Source organism: Tauraco erythrolophus, chromosome 8, assembly GCF_009769465.1.
Source record: "Tauraco erythrolophus isolate bTauEry1 chromosome 8, bTauEry1.pri, whole genome shotgun sequence".
Classification (NCBI taxonomy): Eukaryota; Metazoa; Chordata; class Aves; order Musophagiformes; family Musophagidae; genus Tauraco; species Tauraco erythrolophus.
In genome coordinates this window covers 38,331,334-38,354,647 of record NC_141472.1, presented here as the reverse complement: position 1 = coordinate 38,354,647, position 23,314 = coordinate 38,331,334, and the positions used below count along the sequence as shown (strand labels likewise).

The 23,314-nt window shown below is 44.6% G+C and overlaps 1 protein-coding gene across 2 annotated transcripts in view; it reads right to left on the bottom strand.

The window, feature by feature from the left end:
• Window positions 1-16,944: 16,944 nt before the first annotated feature.
• THSD7B (thrombospondin type 1 domain containing 7B) overlaps window positions 16,945-23,314 on the bottom strand; it is a 278,232-nt gene continuing 271,862 nt past the window's right edge. For both annotated transcript variants that reach the window (XM_086615669.1, XM_086615670.1), the window contains 3 exons: window positions 22,557-22,749; window positions 18,849-18,936; window positions 16,945-17,026 (listed from right to left, as the gene is read on the bottom strand). In XM_086615669.1, the coding sequence (XP_086471795.1) occupies window positions 16,945-17,026; window positions 18,849-18,936; window positions 22,557-22,749 (363 nt within the window). The remainder of the gene's footprint in view (window positions 17,027-18,848; window positions 18,937-22,556; window positions 22,750-23,314) is intronic.

Below are 23,314 nucleotides of genomic sequence, written 5' to 3'. Positions count from 1 at the left end.
AAGGAACTTGTGTCTCACCCCACTCTGTTTTACGCTGTGTTTGAGGATGTTGAAGCTAAAACACAGGAAGAAAAGCACTGAGCAGGTCAGCAGGTCAGCGGCTCCAGACTGGGCTCTCCTGGTCACCGCTGTAATTTGCTTGTTCATCCGACGTGTCTCAGGCTCACAGGTACCCACCTGCCCACCAGCAGGTGCTCAAACACACCGTTTGGCCTCATTTTCCTTCTTACTATCTAACGACACTTCTTGCCCAGAATTAATTAGTGGATGTACGAAGTAACCTTTCTAACGAGCACCTCCATTTCCAGCCTGCAGCACCTTTTGCAAACAAATTCTATGCACTTGAGGTTTAAATCTGTGTTAAATCATTAGTGCTGATCTCCCAGTGATGGGGAAGCGAGGGGTGCTCACACACCACCCACGTGCTCGAGACTGTTGCGTGTTTTATATCATTCCTCTCTCTGCTAATTGACTTAATGCCACGCACAGCTGGAAGCGTTTGCATCCCTGAAAAGACCATGACACTCTGAAGATGTGCTTTTTCACATGCCAGCCTGACAGCTTGGCTCACAACTGGCTCCCCCCTTCACCCCCCTCCAAAAAAAAAAAAAACCACCACACTACACAGATGTGGATGGTTAGTGCCTGAACCAGAACTAACTTCTCAGAAAATTGTACTTATTGCAGGACAAATTGAGTCTGCTACGGCAGAAGCTAGAATAATTGCTCAGGGGAACGCGGGGCTTATCCAGCAGTTAATTCATTATACGTACCTGCTCAGAGCCAGCACAGAAGCAGCAGGTAAGGCAGCAGCAAACAAGCTACAAACTCCAGTAGCTCGGGATCAATTTGTTCAGGTAAAGGCTTATTGCCATCACGGCAAGGTTGCACAACACCTCTACAAGTGCTTATGGGGGGGTGTGAAATAAGAGGAGGGAGCTGCTTCATGACTGTCCTTTAGTTTTGTGATAAGCTATACAGATTTGAAAGTAACGAATACTGTGTTTGGGGCTTTGCTGTGCCTTCACATGTACCCCAAAGTCAGAGGCTAGAGGGGAAACGCATCGCAAGTTCAGAGGGCAGATCCCCTCTTTGTGACGGTGCTGGGATAAGGCAACCAGCTGTGGCTGGTCTTGTCGTGTGTCAAGTCTGAAGCTTTAGGAAGAAATAGTTCGAAAAAAGTGTGGACAACCAACAGCACCAAAAGCGATGCGGACATGGGCTCGGCTGTCCTTCTACTGACACATCACACCAAGGGCTGACTTCGCCCCATGCTCCTGAGGACACATCTTTTGGCTGCTCTAAATACACCTCCTCAAGCAACATGGGCTTCTCCACATCTGCCCAGAGAGGCCTCATGTCAGTCCCCATCTCCACTGCCCGCTCTGCCATCCCATCTGTGCCAGCCCCAGGGGCAGCTCTGTGGCAGCTGTCTGTGCCAGCCCCAGGGGCAGCTCTCACCCCTTCCCCAGCAGCCATTTCCCCTGTTGAAGCCTGAGAAGTGATGTCCTGTGGCCACACAATGAAACATGCCATGGTGCCAGGGCTCAACTTCTTCAAGACCTGCGAAGCCTGTTTTTTTTTTAAAAAAAATCAAGCAATTCTTCAGGGCACACAAACAAGCTCAGACAAGCAGGCGTGGCGTGAAATCCCTCCTGGCAAAGCAAAGCTGCTCCCAACTTCAGTATCATAGAAACATAGAATGGTTTGGGTTGGAAGGGAACTCAAAGATTATCTAGTTCCAACCCCCCTGCCATGGGCAGGGACACCCTCCACTACATCAGGTTGCTCAAAGCCTCATCCAGCCTGGCCTTGAACACTTCCAGGGATGGGGCATCCATAACTCCTCCGAGCAGCCTGTTCCAGTGCCTCACCACCCTCATAGTAAAAAATTTCTTCCTTAGATCTAGTCGAAATCTCTGCTCTTTCAGTTTAAAGCTATTGCCCCTTTTCCTATCGCTACACATCCTTATAAATCACCTTTAACAGACTTGACAAATTGGAATAGGATGTGTTTGTTTCTATTGAGTGTGGATATTTCCCCACCTATTTTTTGTAGTCCTGACCACTGCAGGGAATCAGAGTGAATCTTCATTTGCTTTGCTGCATTCACCCTAGCCTTATTGTAGTTGATTTTTTTTAATATGCTATTTTAGCTAAAATTCATATAGATCTTAATATATTAGCTCAATCTGGACAGTGAAAAGTATGACGTGGTCTCAGAGCAGACCAAGACGATGTGGTTGGGGCAGTCACAGTTGTGACTGTGGGTAGCTGGGGAGCTTCCCTGCCCAATACAGGCACAGGATAGTTTTTTATTTCAATTGAGTGAATATATTAGTTAAAATAATCTCAGGTAGATGTATGCTATTTGTTCTGAGGCATTACCCAGTCATTTTCACTAAAGCGAGGAATAATGAATTTGGTTGTCCCCCTTATATTTATAGGTAGTGCAGATACAGTCATTTTTCTATTCCCCAAAAATAAATACTTCCCACATGGAAAAGCACTTATCATAAGGTGAGCAGGTTGACTCAGTAAGGGCACTCAGGTTGCACCCTATTAGCACAGCCATTTTTCTATCAATTCCCAAATGGAAGAGAAGAAAATTCAACATGAATTCACAAAATTCACTGGTTGCAGAAATACCTGGAGAGGAAAAGAATAATAAATTCAGTCTGTACCACACTACTCACACAATCCCATCACCGTCATCACAGGTTGCAGCACGGAAAGGCCACTGCAGACATCTGCCGCTCCCTTGAAATGACACCAACATCTTTAGGCATTTAAAGATGTCTGTTTGGAAAAGTATAACCCAGGGCAGGAAGAGCAACCAGAGTGAGTTAGCACGTCTGGGAGATGAGCAGCAAAACCCAGCCATGAGCTAAGGGAGGGAACAAACAGCCAAAAACCAAATCACATTTCCCTTCTAATTCTGCAAACGCTTAATAATCTGCTTGTGGCTACACATGTAAAATACCCACACTGGAATTACTGACTAACAAAGTGTTGGAGGAAAAAAGGGAATTAAAGAAACCTGCCAGTGCAGACCTGTGTAGGATCTCAGGCTGCACACAGCAGCCCTGTGGAGACCAGAGCAACGTGGCCAGCCGTGGAACAGGCGTCCGTAAGTAACGCCGACATCCGCGCTGCGCCAGCCCCAGCAATTCCGCACCATAGCTACGGATTAGCACCTTGTTTTCATCTGTGCCGTGCTGCTGAGCCTCCAGATGGATTTATTTTGCTCCATTTAAACCTCGAAGGCAAAACTGTTCTTTTAAATGCTAAAAATGTCACGGATGTGGGAGGGGAAAAAAAAAATGCAAGTTGTTGATAGACCTTGCGAATGTGAATAGCAGCGCTCCCGCCAGCACTGATATGAAGTGCTGCCTGGTGTGCAAGGTGGGTTTCTCTCCATCACCCCTCCACACAGCAAGCAGCTGAACATATCCATGAGGAATGGGAAAATCCACATCTCAATGACAGCTCTGGGAAAGAAGAGCAATTGAACGCATTACAGGTTAGGGAAGGTAACACCTCCAGGACCATCCTTCGAGTACAAGAATGAGAAAGGAATTGATTTCACCTCCTCCTACTACTCCTTTAGAGTATGAGAGCGTCTGCTTGTTGTCTCGGTAGCAGAATAAAATCTCTCAGCTTTCTGTGAGGGGAAGTTCACAGGGGGGACACATGCAACACTACAGATGAGCTCTCCTGTGTCATCGTTTAGCCCAGCTGGTAACTAAACCCCACGCAGCCTCTAGCTCACCCTCTCTCACCCCTGGGGAATGGGGAAGAGAATTAAAAGGGAGAAGGGAAGGAGACTCATGGGTTGAGATAAGCACAATTTAATAATAATAATAACAACAATAATAACAATATTAATAATAATAATTATTATTATTATTATTTAAAAATAATAACTATGAAAATAGTATATGAATATATGGATATGTATAATTATAATAACGTATGCAAACAAGTGATGCATAGTGTAATTGCTCACCAACCAGTGACCAATGCTTGCCCTGTCCTGGCAAGTGATTTTGAAACAGATAAGTCCTGACATTGCAATCCTGGACAAGCAAGAGGCCCCGAAAAAAACAAATGAGACAGAGTGAGCACTCCAAGAGACTGAGAGTGAAAGAGCCCCCAGAAGAGCAAGAGTACTTCTTTCCAGTCTACCCTCATACTGGTTCATCTGTATACCGGTCATGACATTGCATGATATGGAATGCTTCATTGGCCAATGTAGTCCTCAATCCTAAATCGTAAGTTCAAATCATAGGGGAGTTGTGGACCCTTTGTCCCGGCCATGCTCCCCCCCAACCAGTTATGCACCTGCACACTGGCAAGAACACAGCAGCCGAAAGGTCCTTGAGACCTCAGTGCCAACTATAATCAGTGCACTGTCAATGTTTTTCTCATAAGGAGTCCCAGACTAAAACCAAAACACAGAGTTCTTCTAGCTGCTAAAAAGAACTAATTCTGTCCTAGTCAAAACCAGGACATCCTGCAAAGAGGAGAGCCTGTGGGTGATGATCTCCAGCCCTGCCTGCAGCCATCTCCTCACCCTTCACCTCCAACCAGCACCCACAGCCCACCCTGGCACAGGCTGCCACAGAAAGGGTATGAAGCCCCCAGCACAGCCCTGCAAGGAACCCACCGATGCCTCCTCCACACAACCGTAGCTTCTTCCTCCCTTCCCCAGGAAGGGCCGGTGGGTGTTGGCATCACCGTGCATCCTCTGGACCTCCCTGGGGTGTTTCGTGCTCCCAGGTTGTCCGCTCTGCTGATGCTCAGCCCTTGGCCCACTTTCCTGGAGAAGATGAGAGATGTGGGGAGCTGTTGGCACAGCAAAGTTCTGATCCCTGCTCCCTGGGATATCAAATCAGCAAAACTATCAGTTTTACTAAGAGCGACCATACCACCCTTATAAATGAACCCAGATTTGTCACCTTACACCTGCTGGAAGGGCCGCCCTGGGCCAGCACTGCTCCACTCGGGTGGCAGCGGAGGAGCAGAAACCAGCTCCGTATTTTTGCAGCCAAGGTCTGCTTTCAGCCGTGCAGCAAAGGAACTCCTCAGGAGAGCAGGACATACTCTCCGCAGAAGATATTTCACACCAGTGTCCAGGTCCATTCGCAAAATTGGTCATTTGATGGAGTAATTTGGGAGCGGGGCCCCGCACCCTCAGCCGGACGAGGCTGACATTCCGCTTCTCTCTCGGTCGCGCTGCAATAAATGGAGCTGTCAGGTTGGATCACGCCGTTTCGCTTTCAGTCAAGCGCCTATTTAATATTCATCATGTTATAGGGGGACATTTTTCTGTCGGGGAAAAACACGAGTGCTCTCCCGAAATGACTCAAGGGCAATAAAGAATAAATTGTCTTTAAACCTGTATAAGGGATGCTGAAGTCACAAACAAGGCATAAAATAATATGGAGCTGGAAAGTGCTTTTTCTTTATTAGGTTTATCAAAGTAAAACTAGGCTGGCAAGCTTGTTCTATCAAGCAAATGGATGTGGTAAAAAAAGGAAATGAAAATTCTGATCCATATTCATTGTTTCAGTGTCAGTAAGGGAGGAAAAAAGCTCCACTTTTTTTTTTTTTTTTTTTTTGCTTTGAAAAGCTGACCTGAAGTTTAAAAAAAAAAGTAAGCAAAGCCAATAAGGAATCATAGAATCATAGAATGGTTTGGGTTGGAAGGGACCTCAAATACCATCTAGATCCAAACCCCCTGCCATGGGCAGGGACACTCTTCACTACACCAGGTTTCCCAAATCCTCATCCAACTTGGCCTTGAACACTTCCAGGGATGGGGCATCTACAACTCCTCTGAGCAAACTGTTCCACTGCCTCACCACCCTCAGAGTGAAAAATTTCTTCCTTAGATCTAATCTAAATCTGCCCTCTTTCACTTTAAAGCCATTGCCCCTTGTCCTATCACTACACACCGTTGTAAAAAGCCCCTCCCCAGCTTTCCTGTAGGCCTCCCTTAAGTACTGGAAGGCTGCAATAAGATCACCCCGGAGCCTTCTCTTCTCCGGGCTGAACAGCCCCAACTCTCTCAGCCTGTCTTCATAGCAGAGGCGCTCCAGCCCTCGGATCATCTTCGTGGCCCTCCTCTGGACCCGTTCCAGCAGCTCCATGTCCTTCTTGTGATGGGGACTCCAGAGCTGAACGCAGTATTCCAGGTGGGGTCTCACGAGAGCAGAGTAGAGGGGCAGAATCACCTCCCTCGACCTGCTGGCCACGCTTCTTTTGATGCAGCCCAGGATACGGTTGGCTTTCTGGGCTGCCAGTGCACATTGCCGGCTCATGCTGAGCTTCTCAACGACCAGCACTCCCAAGTCCTTTTCCTCAGGGCTGCTCTCAATCCATTCTCCGCCCAGCCTGTACTTGTGCTTGGGATTGTCTTGACCCACGTGCAGGATCTTGCACTTGGCCTTGTTGAACTTCATGAGGTTCTCACAGGCCCACTTCTCCAGCCTGACAAGGTCCCTCTGGATGGCATCCCTTCCCTCCAGCGTGTCCACAACACCACACAACTTGGTGTCATCTGCAAACTTGCTGAGGGTGCACTCGATCCCACTGTCCACGTCACCAACAAAGATGTTAAATAGCACTGGTCCCAGTACTGACCCCTGAGGAACACCACTCGTCACTGGCCTCCACTTGGACATTGAACTGTTGACCACAACTCTTTGAGTGCGACCATCCAGCCAATTCCTTATCCACCGAGTGGTCCATCCATCAAAACCATGTCTTTCCAGTTTAGAGACAAGGATGCCATGTGGAACAGTATCAATGCTTATGGATAAGTCCAAGTAGACGATGTCAGTTGCTCTTCCTCTATCCATCAATGCTGTAACCTCATCATAGAAGGCCATCAAATTAGTCAGGCAGGATTTGCCCTTAGTGAAGCCATGTTGGCTGTCACCAATCACCTCCTTATTTTCTATGTGCCTTAGCACAGTCGCCAGGAGGATCTGCTCCATGATCTTGCTGGGCACAGAGGTGAGACTGACTGGCCTGTTGTTCCCTGGGTCTTCTTTTTTTCCCTTTTTAAAGATGGGGGCTATGTTTCCCCTTTTCCAGTCATTGGGAACTTCACCAGATTGCCACGACTTCTGAAATACGATGGATAGTGGCTTAGCAACTTCATCTGCCACTATCTCAGGACCCGTGGATGCACCTCATCAGGTCCCATGGACTTGTCCACCTTCAGGTTCTTTAGATGGTCTCGAACCTGATCTTCTCCTACAGTGGGCGGTTCTTCATTCTCCCAGTCCGTGCCTTTGCCTTCTGTGACATGGGCTGTGCCGCTGGAGCTCTTGCCAGTGACGAATGAGGCAAAGAAGTCTTTGAGAACCTCAGCCTTCTCCATATTCCAGGTAGCCAGGTCCCCTGTTTCCTTCCGGAGAGGGCCTACATTTTCCCTAGATCTCTTTTTATCACTGACATATCTATAGAAGCCTTTCTTGTTGCCTTTGATGTCCCTGGTCAGATTTAACTCTATCAGGGCTTTAGCTTTCCTAACCTGATCTCTGGTTGCTCAGACAATTTCTCTGTATTCCTCCCAGGCTACCTGTCCTTGTTTCCACCCTCTGTAGGCCTTCTTTTTGTCTCCAAGTTGGTCCAGGAATTCCTTGTTCATCCATGCAGGCCTCCTGGTGAAGCAAAAGAAAATCAAAGATAATTAATAGAAACAAAGCAAGCAGCAGAAGAGGCCAGACAAAGTGTCTAATATTAAACAAAATGCAAAATGCAGAATATGCCTGACTGCACCACGCAGCAGCTCCGGGCACCGACAGCATCTTAACAGGGAGATTTCTTCTCCAAAGCTCTCAGCACCGGCCCGGCCAGCGCCGCTCCTGGCCCTGGCCCGTGGCCACCAGCCACCGGCCCCTGCACTGGCAATGGGGCTTATCTCCAAACACCTAACAGATTTTTCTTTTCTGTTTAAATTAGGTTTTAACACAGTCCTGGTAGCAGTTCCCGACTGTGAAATAAAGCCAGACTTTCCCAGGTTAAAAAGAGGCTCATGCCTTGAACAGGAGAAGTCTAAGGGAGAAGGGGAGTAGTGACTAAATATAGGGGGTCTTGATGCCTGTGTGTGCACGTGTGTGTTTTGCATTTCTATAGCCTTGATAAACAAACATGTTTTTCTCTGGAAGACAACAGGATGAACAAGTTCCAAGCAATACCCATATCCCACGGCCGAGACCCAGGTGGGAGCCGGTCTTACAGCCAGTGCCACATCCCTGTGCTCTGGGCCACAACGCTCCTCATTTCATTTCAAATTTCACTGCATTTGGGTCGTGGTTTGTTTTTTTTTTTTTTTCCTCCCCTAACATCCACTTCCCAGGTCTGCATGATTAGGCGAGACAGGTAGCTTTCTGGTTTTGAGAGCTGTACCTTCCTGGCTGTCATGGAGATGGAAATAAGATGATGGAGAGTAAAAGCATTAGAATTATACAGAAAAGTACTCAAAATGTTCATCATTTGGGAGACTGATCCCTTGTGGTTTGTGAGCAGGGTTGCCAGTTCAGCCAGGCATGTGGTTTCTGTAAATGGCAAATCCCAACTGCACGGTGGGGGCTGCGGATGAGATCCAGCAGACTCGCCGCAGATGGCAGTCCTTCATTTCAAAATCGTGTTCTGCCAGTGCATCAAAAATACCACCCAACTTTGCAAAACTGAAGAGAGGGGGTTTTTTTTGTTGATTTTAGGGGTTTTTTTTGGTCAAAGATGATCCACGTGGCATGTACAGGAGAGAAAAAGGAACGGGAGTTTGGTTCCTTTGACCTTTCTACAGCCCGCTGAGTGCGACGAACAGATTTGTACTCCTTTTCCTTATCTCTACCTTTGGTGGACAAAGCTCGATGAGACTGAGAAATTATGCCAACCCCTGCTTCTCTAGAAAACACAGAATTACTGGAGAGTTGTTTATGTAAATATACTCTCCTTCAGAAGAGGACAGTGGTTTTAATGACAAATTGAGTGAAATCTCACTTGGCATGAGGCAAACAAAACAGTAAATATTTCAAGTTACCAGTTTGCAGCAATAGAGACTGCATTTAAAAATAATGGCTGTGGATCTGCCACATCATACAAAGGAACAGAGCGACAAGGCAACCGTGATGTGACACATCTGTGTTACTGCTTTTTGTCTCAGTTCCTTCTTTAACAGGCTCCACCAGCTGATTGCATTAAACACATGAAGTGGTATCTTCTGCCAGGCTGTACTGGAGAAGCAGCAATCTCCTGGTGCTTCCCAGCAATGAGAAACCTGCCTGAATGTCATTGCTGCCACCACAGAGTGCAGCACTTGGTCCCTGCTGTTGGGTATAGCTTGTATAGATGTATGTCTCTGCTGCTCCTCTACCGAGCCCATCATGCAGATGCCATTGCAGCAGAAACCAGAGCTAGGACTGGGACTGAGACATAAAACCCCATTTCCTCTGCTCCAGGACTGTCAGACATGGAAGATGAAGTGTTTTGCCCAGTTAAAAAAGCGGCGTGGGGCCATTTGAGAAAACAACAGATCGCTGTAAGTTGCTCTGGCACGACCAGTCTCTGCTGTGACTTTTCCTGGCAGTCCCTCAGTGTGTCTGTCACAGGGAGAGATGGCTCAGACATGCAGAATGTGTTTCTTACACCTCTCAAGACAAACAGTTCACCTAGAGTGGCTGAAACAACAGCAGTCACTGGTGCTTCAGCTGGGCTACGACCTCCATGAGTTCTACGTAGTGTACATTGGAAGAAAAAAACCCTCTGTTATAGAGAAATCTTTTCTCCAAAGTCCTGCTTTGGATTGCTTATCTGAGGACAAGGCTTTTGTTTCATCAAAGGAAAGTCTTAAAACATCCACTACGAGTAAGAAAAAACACTCATGTCGACCTTCAGTGTGAACTTCCCACAATTTTTCTCAAAAGCATGGAAGACAATAGATTAGATTTAAATGTCTGTCACATCCCGTCATTGAAACAATCCTGGATTTCCATCCTCAGGTAGATCCCAACTACTCCACCTAAACAAATTTGGATACTCTTGGTCTACCCAACGTACACAAGCCAAGAAGCTTACTCCTCCTGGGCAGGAGAACAGTTGCAGACCACAATTCTCCTGGTATGCTTGGATCTTTCACTGGTCTGAGTCACTAATTGCTGGGATAATATAATTCTCCTGTAATTCTGTCACTGAATTAAATTGACTAGAAATGTAGAAGGCAAAACCAGCTTGTGTAATTAAATCACTTAATTTGCCACATGAGGTGTTTCAGGATCTCTGAATTCACATGCGCAAAGGGTGCTGAAGGTGGAAAACTCTAAGGAAGCAACAGATAGTAACCTAAAAATGATCTGATCATCTCTAAGTGAGGTCAATAGGCATCATTTACTGACTTTGGATCAGCTACATTCCTCCAACCACGGTTCTGCCTGATGCTACAACAGCGTCAGAGGAGTGACACTACCCGCACGTTAATTCCTGCTGAATCTCAGTTTCAGAACGCAGCTACCAAAGGCTGGTTGCATCGGAGAGAGGAAACATCACATCATTCCTTGGCCTAATCCCGCTGCTGTGCAGTGTTGTGATCACTGGGCAATGGCAGAAGCCTGGAAACACCGTTTCTGGGCTACATCCACTCAGATGCTTGTGCAGAAAAGCTACTCAAAGCCTGCTCACGTGGGGTAGGAGCCAGATTGCACCCCCCCCAAAAAAAAATATTACAACTGCAATCATCTGCAAAATTAATGCTTGGTGCTCCACTTCGTCCGTGTACTGTTGAAAGATTCTTCACTGTTATTATGTTTGAAGAGGGTTTTTTTCCAAATGTCATATCAGCATGTAACAACCACAACATTCGTAACATGCAGGTGAACTTTCATAAAGCAGAGGAGAAAATTAACGTTCTTCCTTATCAGAGGAAATTGAATCTGATTTTTCATTCCATCAAAACATCTCTTCGCAGACAGGATAAAGCCCATAAATTGCTTTAACCCATGTATCCGCCTAGACTCCATTCTATATGCTATTGTAACGAAGCACGTAATCAAAGTAAATGAGCATAATTACCAACAAGTACAAATATGGGGTTTTGGATTCTTCTTCTCAGACATTTCATATGTGACCCTTTTACCATATGTTCACATTGAAAAATAAGAATAAACTGTATTAGATTGGAAGATAAAAGGATATACAGTAAAAATTCATGCAGAAAGCATCCCGTAGCCATGATTACCGTTGTAACAATTCATTAAAATCTAGTCTTTTCTCCCCAAATGTAAACATAACCATATTGCAAAGCATGGCCAAACAATAACCCGTTTCAAGGGATGGCAGGGTCCTGGGCTATCAGACTCCACGGCGAGACTCTCACTTCTCTCTGCCAGGTAGGAACAAGAAGTGACTGCGCAACCCCATTTCTTGAATGGTAGTTTGGGTGAATTCCTCATTTTTTACACTCATGTTTGTAGTCCCAGTTATCCCGAGGGGTCAGACAGACTTCTTTAAGGCAACCTCACAACTGTACAACTTTCCTGACTGGTAAAACCCCCCAAACACATCCGATTCCCATCCGTGCAGATATGCCGGGCAGGGGGGGACTGTCACCACCCGGGGAGATGCCCTTCCCCGCAGATGCAGCAAGACCAGGAGAAATTACACGCGACTTTATCTTCCACGTCTGCCAGAAGCAGGAGGCGTGACCCGTCGCAAGCGTTACGAGTCAGGTCATGTCACATCACAAGAGCTCAACAGCCCGGCCGGTGGCACAAGTCGTGTCAGCAGTTAAGTGACAGTAACGGAGTCACCTGTCAGGTCGTGGCTCCGGGAATCACGTAACACATGCATATTGATGGCGCCTAATGGTATGCGCACAGATACATCTTCATAAAGGTAACATAAATCAAGCTCCTGTCCAGGACAGGCGCATGTCACAGCTGTAAGATGTGGAAGTTAATTCATTTAAATTACATTTTAAACCAGACAGAACTGTAATCTGTCCCAAGGCACATTAATACATCAGGTATCCTGTTCCATCTTTCAAAAGGTTCCGAGTTGTTAGACCATTTCTTTCCTGCATTACTACCTCCCAACTGAAATCAGGCCCCCAAATTATATTGGAACTATATTTTCCCTTCCATTCCTAAGTGCAAATTGTTACATATTTAGAAAAAATAAGTCTTTCAAGAAACAAGCTATGCCATGTTAGCAGCAAATGACCTGATCTCAATGATCACTTCATACTTACCAGGGCTAATACAAACTGGAAGTGCTCAACTGATGGGGTTTTTTTTCCCCCAAGATAATATTTTCTTCATTTCTTGCTGAAACTGGCCATGAATGTAAGTGCACTTAGGCAAAGAAAACTACGCAATTAGGCGGCTCTTCGACACATATGAATACAAGCACAAGCTAATTTACAAGTCGTTAGCTATGTTGTCTGGCAGGAATTTTTACACTTCTCTGCTTCCAGAGGGAAGAAAATTACAGTCTTTGTTCTTGACCGTAGCACCCGAAGTTCAAGTGTTCAGTGGCATTTGTGGTGTGGATGCTGGAGAGGAGAGGAATTCAGCTGGGATCCAGCCCTACTAACATGAAAGCCCCCCAAGACTTCCAAGGTATTTCTGCAAGAAAAATGTCATTTGATTTTACATACCTTATACAAAAGCCAAGGAGTTCACAGTGTTTAGGCACAATGACATGCACAGACGTGGTACCTGTGCACGCAAATATCTAATTTCTGAGCATAACCAAAATGACTGCAGGAATGATGTAGGTACACAATGCTTCAACAGAATCACAGAATGGTTTGGGTTGGAAGGGACCTCAAAGATCATCTAGTTCCAACCCCCCTGCGATGGGCAGGGACACCCTCCACTACACCAGGTTGCCCAAAGCCTCATCCAACCTGGCCTTGAACACTTGCAGGAATGGGGCATCCACAACTTCTCTGGGCAACCTGTCCCAGTGCTTCACCACCCTCAGAGTGAAAAATTTCTTCCTCATATCCAATCTAAATCTCCCCTCTTTCAGTTTAAAGCCATTACCCCTTGTCCTATCACAGCACGTCCTTGTAGAAAGCCCCTTTCCAGCTTTCTTGTAGGTCTCCTTTAGGTACTACTTCTTGGCCATCTGTTTTCTGTGACTTCTTACTTCAGTTGCTGCGATTTTGTTTCACTGTTGTGTGTGAGAGTCTTTCAATGGAGGAGAGAAAATGCCACAGAAGACAGATCTCAAAAAAAAAAAAAAAAAAAAAAGGGTTGCATATTTACAGCTGTAATACTGAGGTAGGAAACACCCAGCAGTGACACTGAAATCAACAGTGTTGAAACAAAAGATGACAAAATGCAGACTCGTTCATTATCTGGCTATTAACTACCAGGACAGACTGTCAGGGCATTTGGCAAACTCTGCACCAGCAAATTTTTTTATTCACGATGATGTACGTGTCTCAATGGGATGCCCCAGCTGGGGGTACAGGAATTACCTTCCCAAACCAGCCCAAGCTCTCTCCTGTCTTTGCCAGGGATCAGCACCAGCTACTTCGGCATAAAGCTTAGAACCTCCAAATAAGCAAGAATTGAGAGTAATCCCTCTTCCATGTCATGACTCACTGTGGACTCTGAAAGGTAGGAATTGATGTCCAGTGCTCCCAGGGGAGGCTGAGCATCCCTTTCAGCAGGCTATCCAGGGCTCTTACAACCAGCAATAATCTCAGCATCTGTCTAAACAACTGATTCCTTTTTATTGCATTATGCTGCATTCTCAGCCCCATGAACCCTGCAGGGCCACCAGCTCCTCAGTTCAATTTCACGATTTAATTCAATCCCAAATTATCAAATACATGCAATTGCATCGTGACATTTAAATCACTGCCCTGTCCAAGCTGGACCACGAGCAGAGACGGGATTCACGTGCACACCAGCAGTCACAGTGCACGGCCGGCAGCAGCTGTCTCCAACAGCAGCCTCATGAGCCTTCTTCTCTGTTCTATTTTCTTTTATTTTACAAAGTCCAACAGGTGCCCTCATTCCCTAAGGGCATTACTGAACGGCAACACCTCTGCAGGCAGCGCCCAGCCCCAGCAAGAATCAGCGAATCATAGAATGGTTAGGGTTGGAAGGGACCTTAAAGATCATCTAGTTCCAACTCCCTTGCCATGGACAGGGACACCTTCCATTACACCAGGTTGCTCAAAGCCGCATCCGACCTGGCCTTGAACACTTCCAGGGATGGGGCATCTACAACTTCTCTGGGCAACCTGTTCCAGTGCTTCACCATCCTCAAGACTGAATAACTTCTTCCTTATAGCTAATCAAAATCTCCCCTCTTTCAGTTTAAAGCCATTACCCCTTGTTCTATCACTACACACTCTTGTAAAAAGTCCCTCTCCAGCTTTCCTCTAGGCCCCCTTTAGGTACTGGGAGGCTGCTAGAAGGTCTCCCTGGAGCCTTCTCTTCTCCAAGCTGTAAAACCCCAACTCTCTCAGCCTGTCTTCATAGCAGAGGTGTTCCAGCCCTCGGATCATCTTTGTGGCCCTCCTCTGGACCTGCTCCAATAGCTCCACCTCCTTCTTGTGTTGGGGACTCCAGAGCTGAACGCAGTACTGCAGGTGGGGTCTCACAAGAGCAGAGTAGCAGGGCAGAATCAATGGTCAGTCCCTTTGGAGACCCTGGGGGGCTTTGGCCAGAAGGTGTTATAGCACAAGTGGGGACACAGACTGCGTGAAGGTCACCAAATTGAAGCACAACCCCGGTTCCATCTGCTCAACATCAACACACTGTGCAGTGTTGTACCCGGAGCTCCTTCTCTCCCCGAGGCAGCTCACCACACAGCCCACATCTCCTGCGCTAGATGTCACACTTTGGACTGTAATTTAACTTGTTGTTGAGGGCAATGACCACACGTTGCAGCTGTCATTTTTTGTTATTATTACACCAACTTTCCCACTCCAATGCCTTTCTGAACAGCTTGCTTAATTGAGTTTATTCCCTCATTATTCAGAGAGCACCATTCTCCTCACATCATATGCTGCAGAAAAAGCGTAATAAGATCTGGCAGTAGTCTTCCTAATAGCACTAGATCATTATTCCTCTTGTAACTCTTACTCTACACATTACTCAAAGGTTCAGTACAGGGCACCATTAAAAAAAGATGCAGGCCCCCAATGTTACTAGGGAACACCAGATCCTGCTTTTTGTACCATAAGCAGTTATAGCTCTAAGGTAGCAAGTAGGGCCAGTAGAACATCTTCAGGCCAGGAATAAATGAGACAATTTCCCCTCACAACTACGTCACCCTTTTTTTTTTTTTTTTTTTCAATGCAGGAAGAGGAAAGCGTGTTCCTAACCTTGCTTCGATGACAAAATATTATCTCAATCGATGCTGCGGGAGAAACGTTGGATGGGTGGGATCCTGATCTGGGGAAGGAAACCTGGCTACAACTCCATCATTTTTTCCATGAAACCGTAACACTGAAACCACTTTACAAAGCTGTGAATAGGAACGTAACAAGACGAGCGTTGCCTTCCGTCCTAGTTACATCCTTCTCTTGCGATGATCTGCTCTGAAGTAGCTGCAGATCGAGGACTGCATAGGTGCTAGGCTGAGAACAATTCTTTTTTTCTCTTCTTTCTAATTATTGGAATAAGCAGCAGCATTGTGCTAAAAATAAGACCGAGCATTCTCCAGCTTGGCAATTATTCTCCCAACTTGTACTTGTCTGCAATATTTCTTTTGCTAATCGCTACAGCACAAAATATGCCAGAATTGTTTGAAATCTGAGTCCAATCTCAGACGTAGTAAAAGACTAATAATGAACGTTGTTTACACACATTTAATTCAACATACCAGAAGCAATTTTCTCACTCTCTTTAGCATTTTATTTGCTTATAAATACAAGTCAATACCACAAGATGGCACTTTCTTACTTGCGACACACACTATTATAAACACTTACCCTCTTCCAATGTTCCCAGATGTTTACGACACATAACCTTTCAGTGGTTTTGAAACATTTAAAAAAGCAAGACCTTCTACAAATTGCATTTGTGTTTGATGTATATTAAATGAGGTCAGGTAATTAAATTCAAAAAAAGAATTTATAAATATTTCAGATAAGAAAATTTAAATACAAAAGCAGAGTTTGTATTAATTAAACTGAATAACAATTTAAACTGGCCATAATGTATCTACATGGTTTAATTTAATTTAAAATACTTTTTAAACAATCAAATCCTTCAGCCGTTCATCAAAACGCCTATCTACTCAACGCTTTAAAAAATATTCTTGGCTAAGAAACCATCTACGCTTTTTCGTAACAAGCCTTATTCTGTCCTGTAGGTGGAAATGAAGTAAAATCATATTCCAGACTAGAAAACAGGATAAGAAGGAAGAAACTTTAAAAAACCTGATAACTTCAGACACTTCAACTCATTCTTCCTTGCGTTTCTCAAAATACATGATCCAGTTTTAAAGTCTTTGAACGAAATGTAAACACTAGAAAACTCATTGTTGAAATATGTGAAGAATAAAGAACGCTGCACTAATATAGTGCATAATGATGCTGTGTCAAACTTGTCATTTACAGTAAATGTCACATTTTCTTCAGGATTGTCATGCCTTTTTTTTTTCCACTAATTCCTTTTGATGTCTGTAGATGCTCTTATTTTGTTTTATTCCCATTGCCCAACAAGAAGAGATATATTTTCTGGTCTCTTCAGAAAAGTTTCACAAGATCCAAGTCTTTGACTCCTTTTTTTTTTTTTTTTTTTTTAATAAAGAGGTGGCAAAATTTTAAGCTTGCAATACTTCTGTTCTGCCCTGTATATTACACATCAGGAGATTCCTCAAAAAACTGAGAAGTCGGAGAGTTCCAAAAAAGAAAGCAGTTAAGGCAGTCGATGTCTACATTTGGATTTCTTTTTTATGTTACATATCAATGTCTCCATCATAGGCTAAGGTTAGAGGCTTCTGCTGTGGAGGAGTGCTTTGATGCTGCTTTGTTTTTTTGCTGCAAGAAAAATAAAAAAAAATCTCAGGAGACAAAACCGTAAGTTGTCATAAACTCAGAACCATCATCGAAACCCAAACTTCAACAAAAAAAAAATCAACCTCCCACACTGGCTATTTCGTTTTGCAACTAGGTGACACTGCTGTACAGTGACTACTTCCAAGAAAAAACACATGGATCTGCTCAAGTGCTATTTTGTGTGTGATGCGGACACACCGCCTGCCGAAAACGGGCAGCCAACTGTGCTCTTCGTCTGGAGAGGAAATAAAGCAGATTTTGTCTCCCGTGTCTTCTCACAGCTGACAAAACAAGGGACACCTCACAGAAAAATTGAAATATGAACTGTCTTGGAGTGGGATATTCTCATTTTTCTTTGGCACAGTACTGAAACAACAATAATTATTATTGAGAAATACACTTCCTCACCAGCCTTTGAGTGATGGAGAAGTATGTAATGTTATTTAAAAAATCCTCTGTGTGCTCCACTGTGAAGCCACAGAGAAATGGTAGCTGCATGGCTTGGAAAGCTTGCAAATCCTAAGCAGCATCCTAAATGCTGTTAGTTAAGCTTTTAATCGAAGAGAGGCACTGAGAGAAAGAATAAGAGAGTGAAAGAGAATAAAATGACATTGGATGAAAGCGGGCAATGATGCTGCCAGGTCATGGTTGCAACTCTCTGGTTGCCCACCCTGATATGATAGGGTTTGGGGCAGCGGCACCGTTAACGTTCCTACAGCCCAGGCCAGCTCTGTGGTCCTCAGGGACAACTGTGGGCGTTGTTATCCACTGCTCCCTTCGTATCCTCCACGACACATCAATGGCAGCGCCCTTCCAAATATTCCAACCAGAAAGCACACCACCAGCTCTGCCAAGCTAGGGCCACCACCCCTGCCCGGGGCAGCCGCTGCTTTGGAGGAGGGCAGACATCTCCCCCGCCAGCAAAGCCCACCACCAGCGCTGCACTGGTGTAGACCAGGGCTTTGGTACACCAGTGCCCTATTTCTAACAGTGGCTGCTACCAGCAGCTTTAGACACAGGACGTGTTTCCACCTGATGTATTCGCTGCAAAAACCTATTTAGGGATTTCCTGAGCTGGAGTGAACATCCAGAAAACCACAATTAACACCAAGAGACCCAATCTCCCGTGAACTGTTATGCCATCTTTGAATCCATTTATCTTCCTGGCATGCACGGTCCCCGGCAGCGGTAAGCTCACAAGGTAATAATGTACCATGTGAGAAATAAAATCTTTTGTTTATTTTAAACAATCATTTCATCAGACGCCTCCTACTTTTTATATTGTGGGAAATAAAAATTCCCTAGTGCCCTTTTCTACTCCATTCATGATTTCATAGATCTCTATTGTATTCTCATGTCAAACATCATTTTCCAACTGAATGACCCTATTCTATTTAGTCCTTCCTTGAGTGGAAGCCAGCTCCTCGATCCAATCAGCCTCCTTGCCTTTTTCAGTTTTACTTTATGTTTTGTTTTTTTTTTTTTTAAAGAATACAATAAAAAGCCCTTTCTAATTCCAGCAGAAGTCTGAATAAATATAAAGGCCTATTGATAACCAAAAATAATTCTTTCCCTGCATGGCCACCACACTTCTTCACGATTATGTCGGATAGCACAATTTAGAGAATTTTAAATTACTCTGAGGCAGGGGCCAAATGAAGGCGGTTAAGTAACCCAAGCACCATCTTTCCCTAAAGCCTTGAGGATCAAAAATCTGCACCACAGAGCGTTGTGAAATATTTTCGACTGTTTGGATAAAACCTGACTAGCTTTCATCTAAGGACAAAATACAGACCATACTCACCACATCAGGTAGGATGTAAAAATCAGGAAAACTATGATGAGGAATCCACCAGCTGATACTCCATATACCCACATCTTCAGTTTACCATCTGTTGGAAGGTGAGAAAAAAGGACAGAAGGAGAAAAGGAGAGAATACAAAACTTTATTCTGAAGTATACAAATTCTTAAGAGATTAAGTAAAGAGGAAACACACAAGCAAACGGGAAACAGCAAGGACTGGTTGGGGATAATCCATAACCTCCACATTTCTGATAGAAAAAAGATTCCTGTAAAAATCAATTGTTTTAAAGACAAAATCTTAACTTTGGTAAGGAGTGTAGGTTTTCCTCAATGAAAACTGAAAATTAATTCTTCGTCTCAGTTTTCCAAAGCAGCATTATTTCATAACCTCCATTCTGAGCTGAGCTCCTGCAGTTCATTATGGGCAGTCTGGGCTTACAGTGCAGCACAAGAAACACAACCCGGCCCGACCCCAGCCTGTGGGAAGGAGCAGGGCATGAGATCATTGCAGTATGTTGGCCCAGGAGCCCCAGTGGTTGCTCTGGCCAAGGCACTGCAATGGCAAGCTGACCCAGACAGAAACGCAGGTAGCACCTGGTATGTTCAGCCTAAAGAAAAGCGGACTGAGAAGGGATAGGATTGTCCTCTGTAAATACTTGGGGGTCAATTGGGGTAAACACCAGCGAGCGCAAGTGAACAAGCTACTTAGAGCTGAAAAGTGCTCGGGCAACAAATGGGAATAAACTCGGCTCAGAACAAAAACAAGAATATGCTTTGTAATAGTAAGAGGGATAAAGTTCCGCAAGAGCGGGGCCACAGGAGCAGGAGCTGTAACTGGCTTTAAGGCAAGGTAAGGCTCTGGATAGGGCTGTTCGGGTTGCAATGGCAGGGGACCCACCCCGCAACCCTTGCAGGAGCCCCTCCACACACGCGTCTCGGCTCAAGCGTGTCGGAATGTTTCCTTCTCATAGTCTCAAACCACGTTATTTGGACAGGTCCTTAACAACAAGCTTTGCATTAATAACAATAATAATTTTTAAAAGACTAATATTTCTGGTTCTTGCTCTGATCTGGCTGTACAGCTTTCCTCGTGGGGAGTAGCAATGATATTTTTTCCAAGCAGCGGTAGTCTGAGCTGATCCGCATCGCCAGAGCTGGAGACACTTCCTGGAGGCAGGAATGCGAATCCAGAGTTGGTAACACCTCCTGGAGGCAGGAATGCGAACCCACGCCGTGCCCCCAGGCGTGGTTTGACAGAGACCATCTCAAACTCAGCCACGCAAGCGGAGACAATCGCTGAGGCTGGTTTACATTTTATGTTTAAATGACGAGTTTTTTCAAAGGGAAACATACTTAATCAGATCCCATTATTTCTCTTTTTTTCTTCCAGGCTTTGTGGAAAGGCTGAGTTACCTCTCACAGATTTTTCTCTTCTCTTCGAAACACTTACAGCCTATCTCCCATGTAAGAAGAACTCCGTTCGTCAGGTTTGGGTTTGTTGTGTTTTGTTTTTTTTTTCTGAAGTGTGTGTATGAGATTTGTCACTCTCAACTGGAGATGGCCAAGAAACATTTAGCAGTCCTGTAAAGGGACTGTCACAGCCACAAAAAGGCATCCCACCATGTCTGCTATGAATGCAGCTCTGCTCTCCCTCCCCAACACAAAGGCATTGGACCATGCCGTCCTACAATTTAAACAGAGCTATTTAAATTGCCTCTCAACTTGAATGAAGTTTCTGTACCTGAACTCTGGCCTCCCAGAGTGTGGTAAAGAAAGGAAAAACACAGTCTGATTCAAGATCAGTTCTACGTGCTCCTGCAGAGCATTTAAAAGAACAAAAACATCAGACTCATTAAATTGTAATAAGATTTGTGTTCCAAACTGTAACCAGGAAGAGAAATCACAAATTAACTGGAGAAAGGCACGTGTGCTTTTGCTGGCAGATATAGGTCCTTACATTTACACAGATGCCAAGTATTATGGTACTGAAGGGTAGTAAATGCCATCCACACAGGCAGCGTTCACCATAGACCTGCTATCAAGAGCATAACTGGTAGGCAACAGCAGTTTTCTGGCTCAGCTAGCAGTAATTATTGCAAACTCCCAGACTAGCAAGCCTGAGAGCCTGTTTAAGGGGAGTAATCGCATATTTTGTCAAGAAGTTAGACAAAGGGGAGTGATTTGAAGAGCACCAGCCTTAAGCTGGGGTCTGAAGGGCACATACAGACTGAAGAGTTACCTGCAGGATGCCACGAGGTTGGTGATACACTTAGCACATACAGAGCACGTTTATTCCTTTCCCATATATTGTTTCTCTAACATTTCCACCCTAAAATTAAATAACACCATGTTCTGTAAAAGCTCTTTAGTCCTTACTTCTGTCTTGTAGTCCCTGGGGGAGAACTGGCTCATAGATGCTGCACCGAGGTCAAGCCCACCAGAAGCTTTCAGGGCTGCAGCCTCGAATGCTGATTTAAAAAGAGGAGACTGCAGCATCCACCTACACCCCTCTCCCTTTTTCTAATCCCGTAAAGGTACCAGCTGAAGAGATGACCCCTAAGTACGACAGCCTACAGAGGGCCACAGATGCTGACAAAAAGGCAATTAACCCCAAACCTGTGACTCAAACTGCTGGTGAACTGCATGTGCTTCTGGACGATGGGTTTGATCGAAGACCAGCCAACTTTAAAAGGCTTTGGACCAAGCTCTGCTAGCTCGGAGACTGTCAACGCAAAGGTTAACCACTGCTTGCAAATCAAATATGTAAATGTAACATTTAAAGTGTGATAACGTATTTCAGACAGAATTATGGCTCCCTGAATCCTATAACAGAACCTTTCGTTACATGTTTTCTAAAGTCTGGTGCTCATTACAAACTAATAGGAAACAAATGCAATGTTCAGGTAACAGAAGAGGGGAAGACTGCGCTGCCAGTATTTTAGAATATGGGGAAAACAAATGCATTTCAGTAAAACTTGATGCACCTGACACCTTTGTCTCCCACCTTAAAGTCCTATTTCCATTTTAGAATTTTTTTTTAAATAAATCAACCTTGTAAAATAACAGTCAAAATAGCAATCAGCTATTACAGCTACAGCACCAGTCCTGTGGATCAGTCTGGGCACATCCAGTACGCCGTTCCAACTGGGAAGCATTTTATGGTGTGGAAGTCAAAGATCTGCTTGGGATGCACTGCTTGCGCACAGCAGCTTGCCTGCTTTTTGAGTTGGTTTTTTTTTTTTAAACGTCTTAACTTCAACACTTTAAACTCCACACTTTCTACCCTGGCTTTTTCATATACTTTTGAAATGTGACAAAAAACAACCAATGTTTTCTTTAATGAAATCTTAAGTACTTTCTGATCTGAATCTTCTGAAGCGCTAGTGATCAATATCTTTCCTGGTCCAAACATATTACTTCTAGAAACATCATCAGATAATAGTTCTAAGCATGCCCCCAAATCACACAGGAGGATACTTTTGCAAAATATTATTGCTTCATTCTGTCTTTGCTATCTCTCAACAGAAGAGCTTATGATTACTCAGTACAGGCACAACAAAATGAAAGATGGCATGCGAGTGACAAACTGTGAGGCTGCTCTGCAGCTCCCAGACACAATCTCTGATACTGTGATCTACAAAGCTTGTACCTTTCTTCTACAGAAATGTTGTAAAGACAATTTATTCCATTCATATTTAAGTTTTTCACCTGGATTAAAAGGTTGAATAGACCATCCTTTGAAAATGTCATGCATTTTTGAGTTGATAGGTTTATTTTTTCCAGCAATGGTCTTAACATCAGCTTTCTTATCTTCTAAACCTGGTACCTTCATGCAGTAATCCAGGAAACCATTTGATCTCATTATTTCTGTATATCCTCGCTCACAACCGCAGACTCCTCTCTAGGTGATAAAAGGAAATTCAGTATTAAAACAAATAGCATCCTCTCACAGAACAGTGCAAATTGTAGGCAAACTATGAAGAAACTGCAAGGTACATCCTGCACATGAAACTTCACCATCATCAAATCGAACAAGCCAGGAACTGGTGCCTGCAAACCCATTTCAGTTCAAAAAGCCAAAATCTATTTGGGGATTTAGATGAAAAAGAGTCAGTAATTACAGAGAAACCCAACATGGCAACATTTTCATCCTAACAGGCTTGATAATGGGCATAGAATTATAGAATCACAGAACGGTTTGAGTTGGAAGGGACCTCAAAGATCATCTAGTTCCAACCCCCCTGCCATGGGCAGGGACACCTTCCACTACATCAGGTTGCTCAAAGCCTCATTCAACCTGGCCTTGAACACTTCCAGGATGGGGCATCCACAACTCCTCTGGGAAACCTGTTCCACTGCCTCACCACTCTCAGAGTGAAAAATTTCTTTCTTATATCCAATCTAAATCTGCCCTCTTTCAGTTTAAATCCATTGCCCCTTGTCCTATCACTACACGCCCTTGTAAA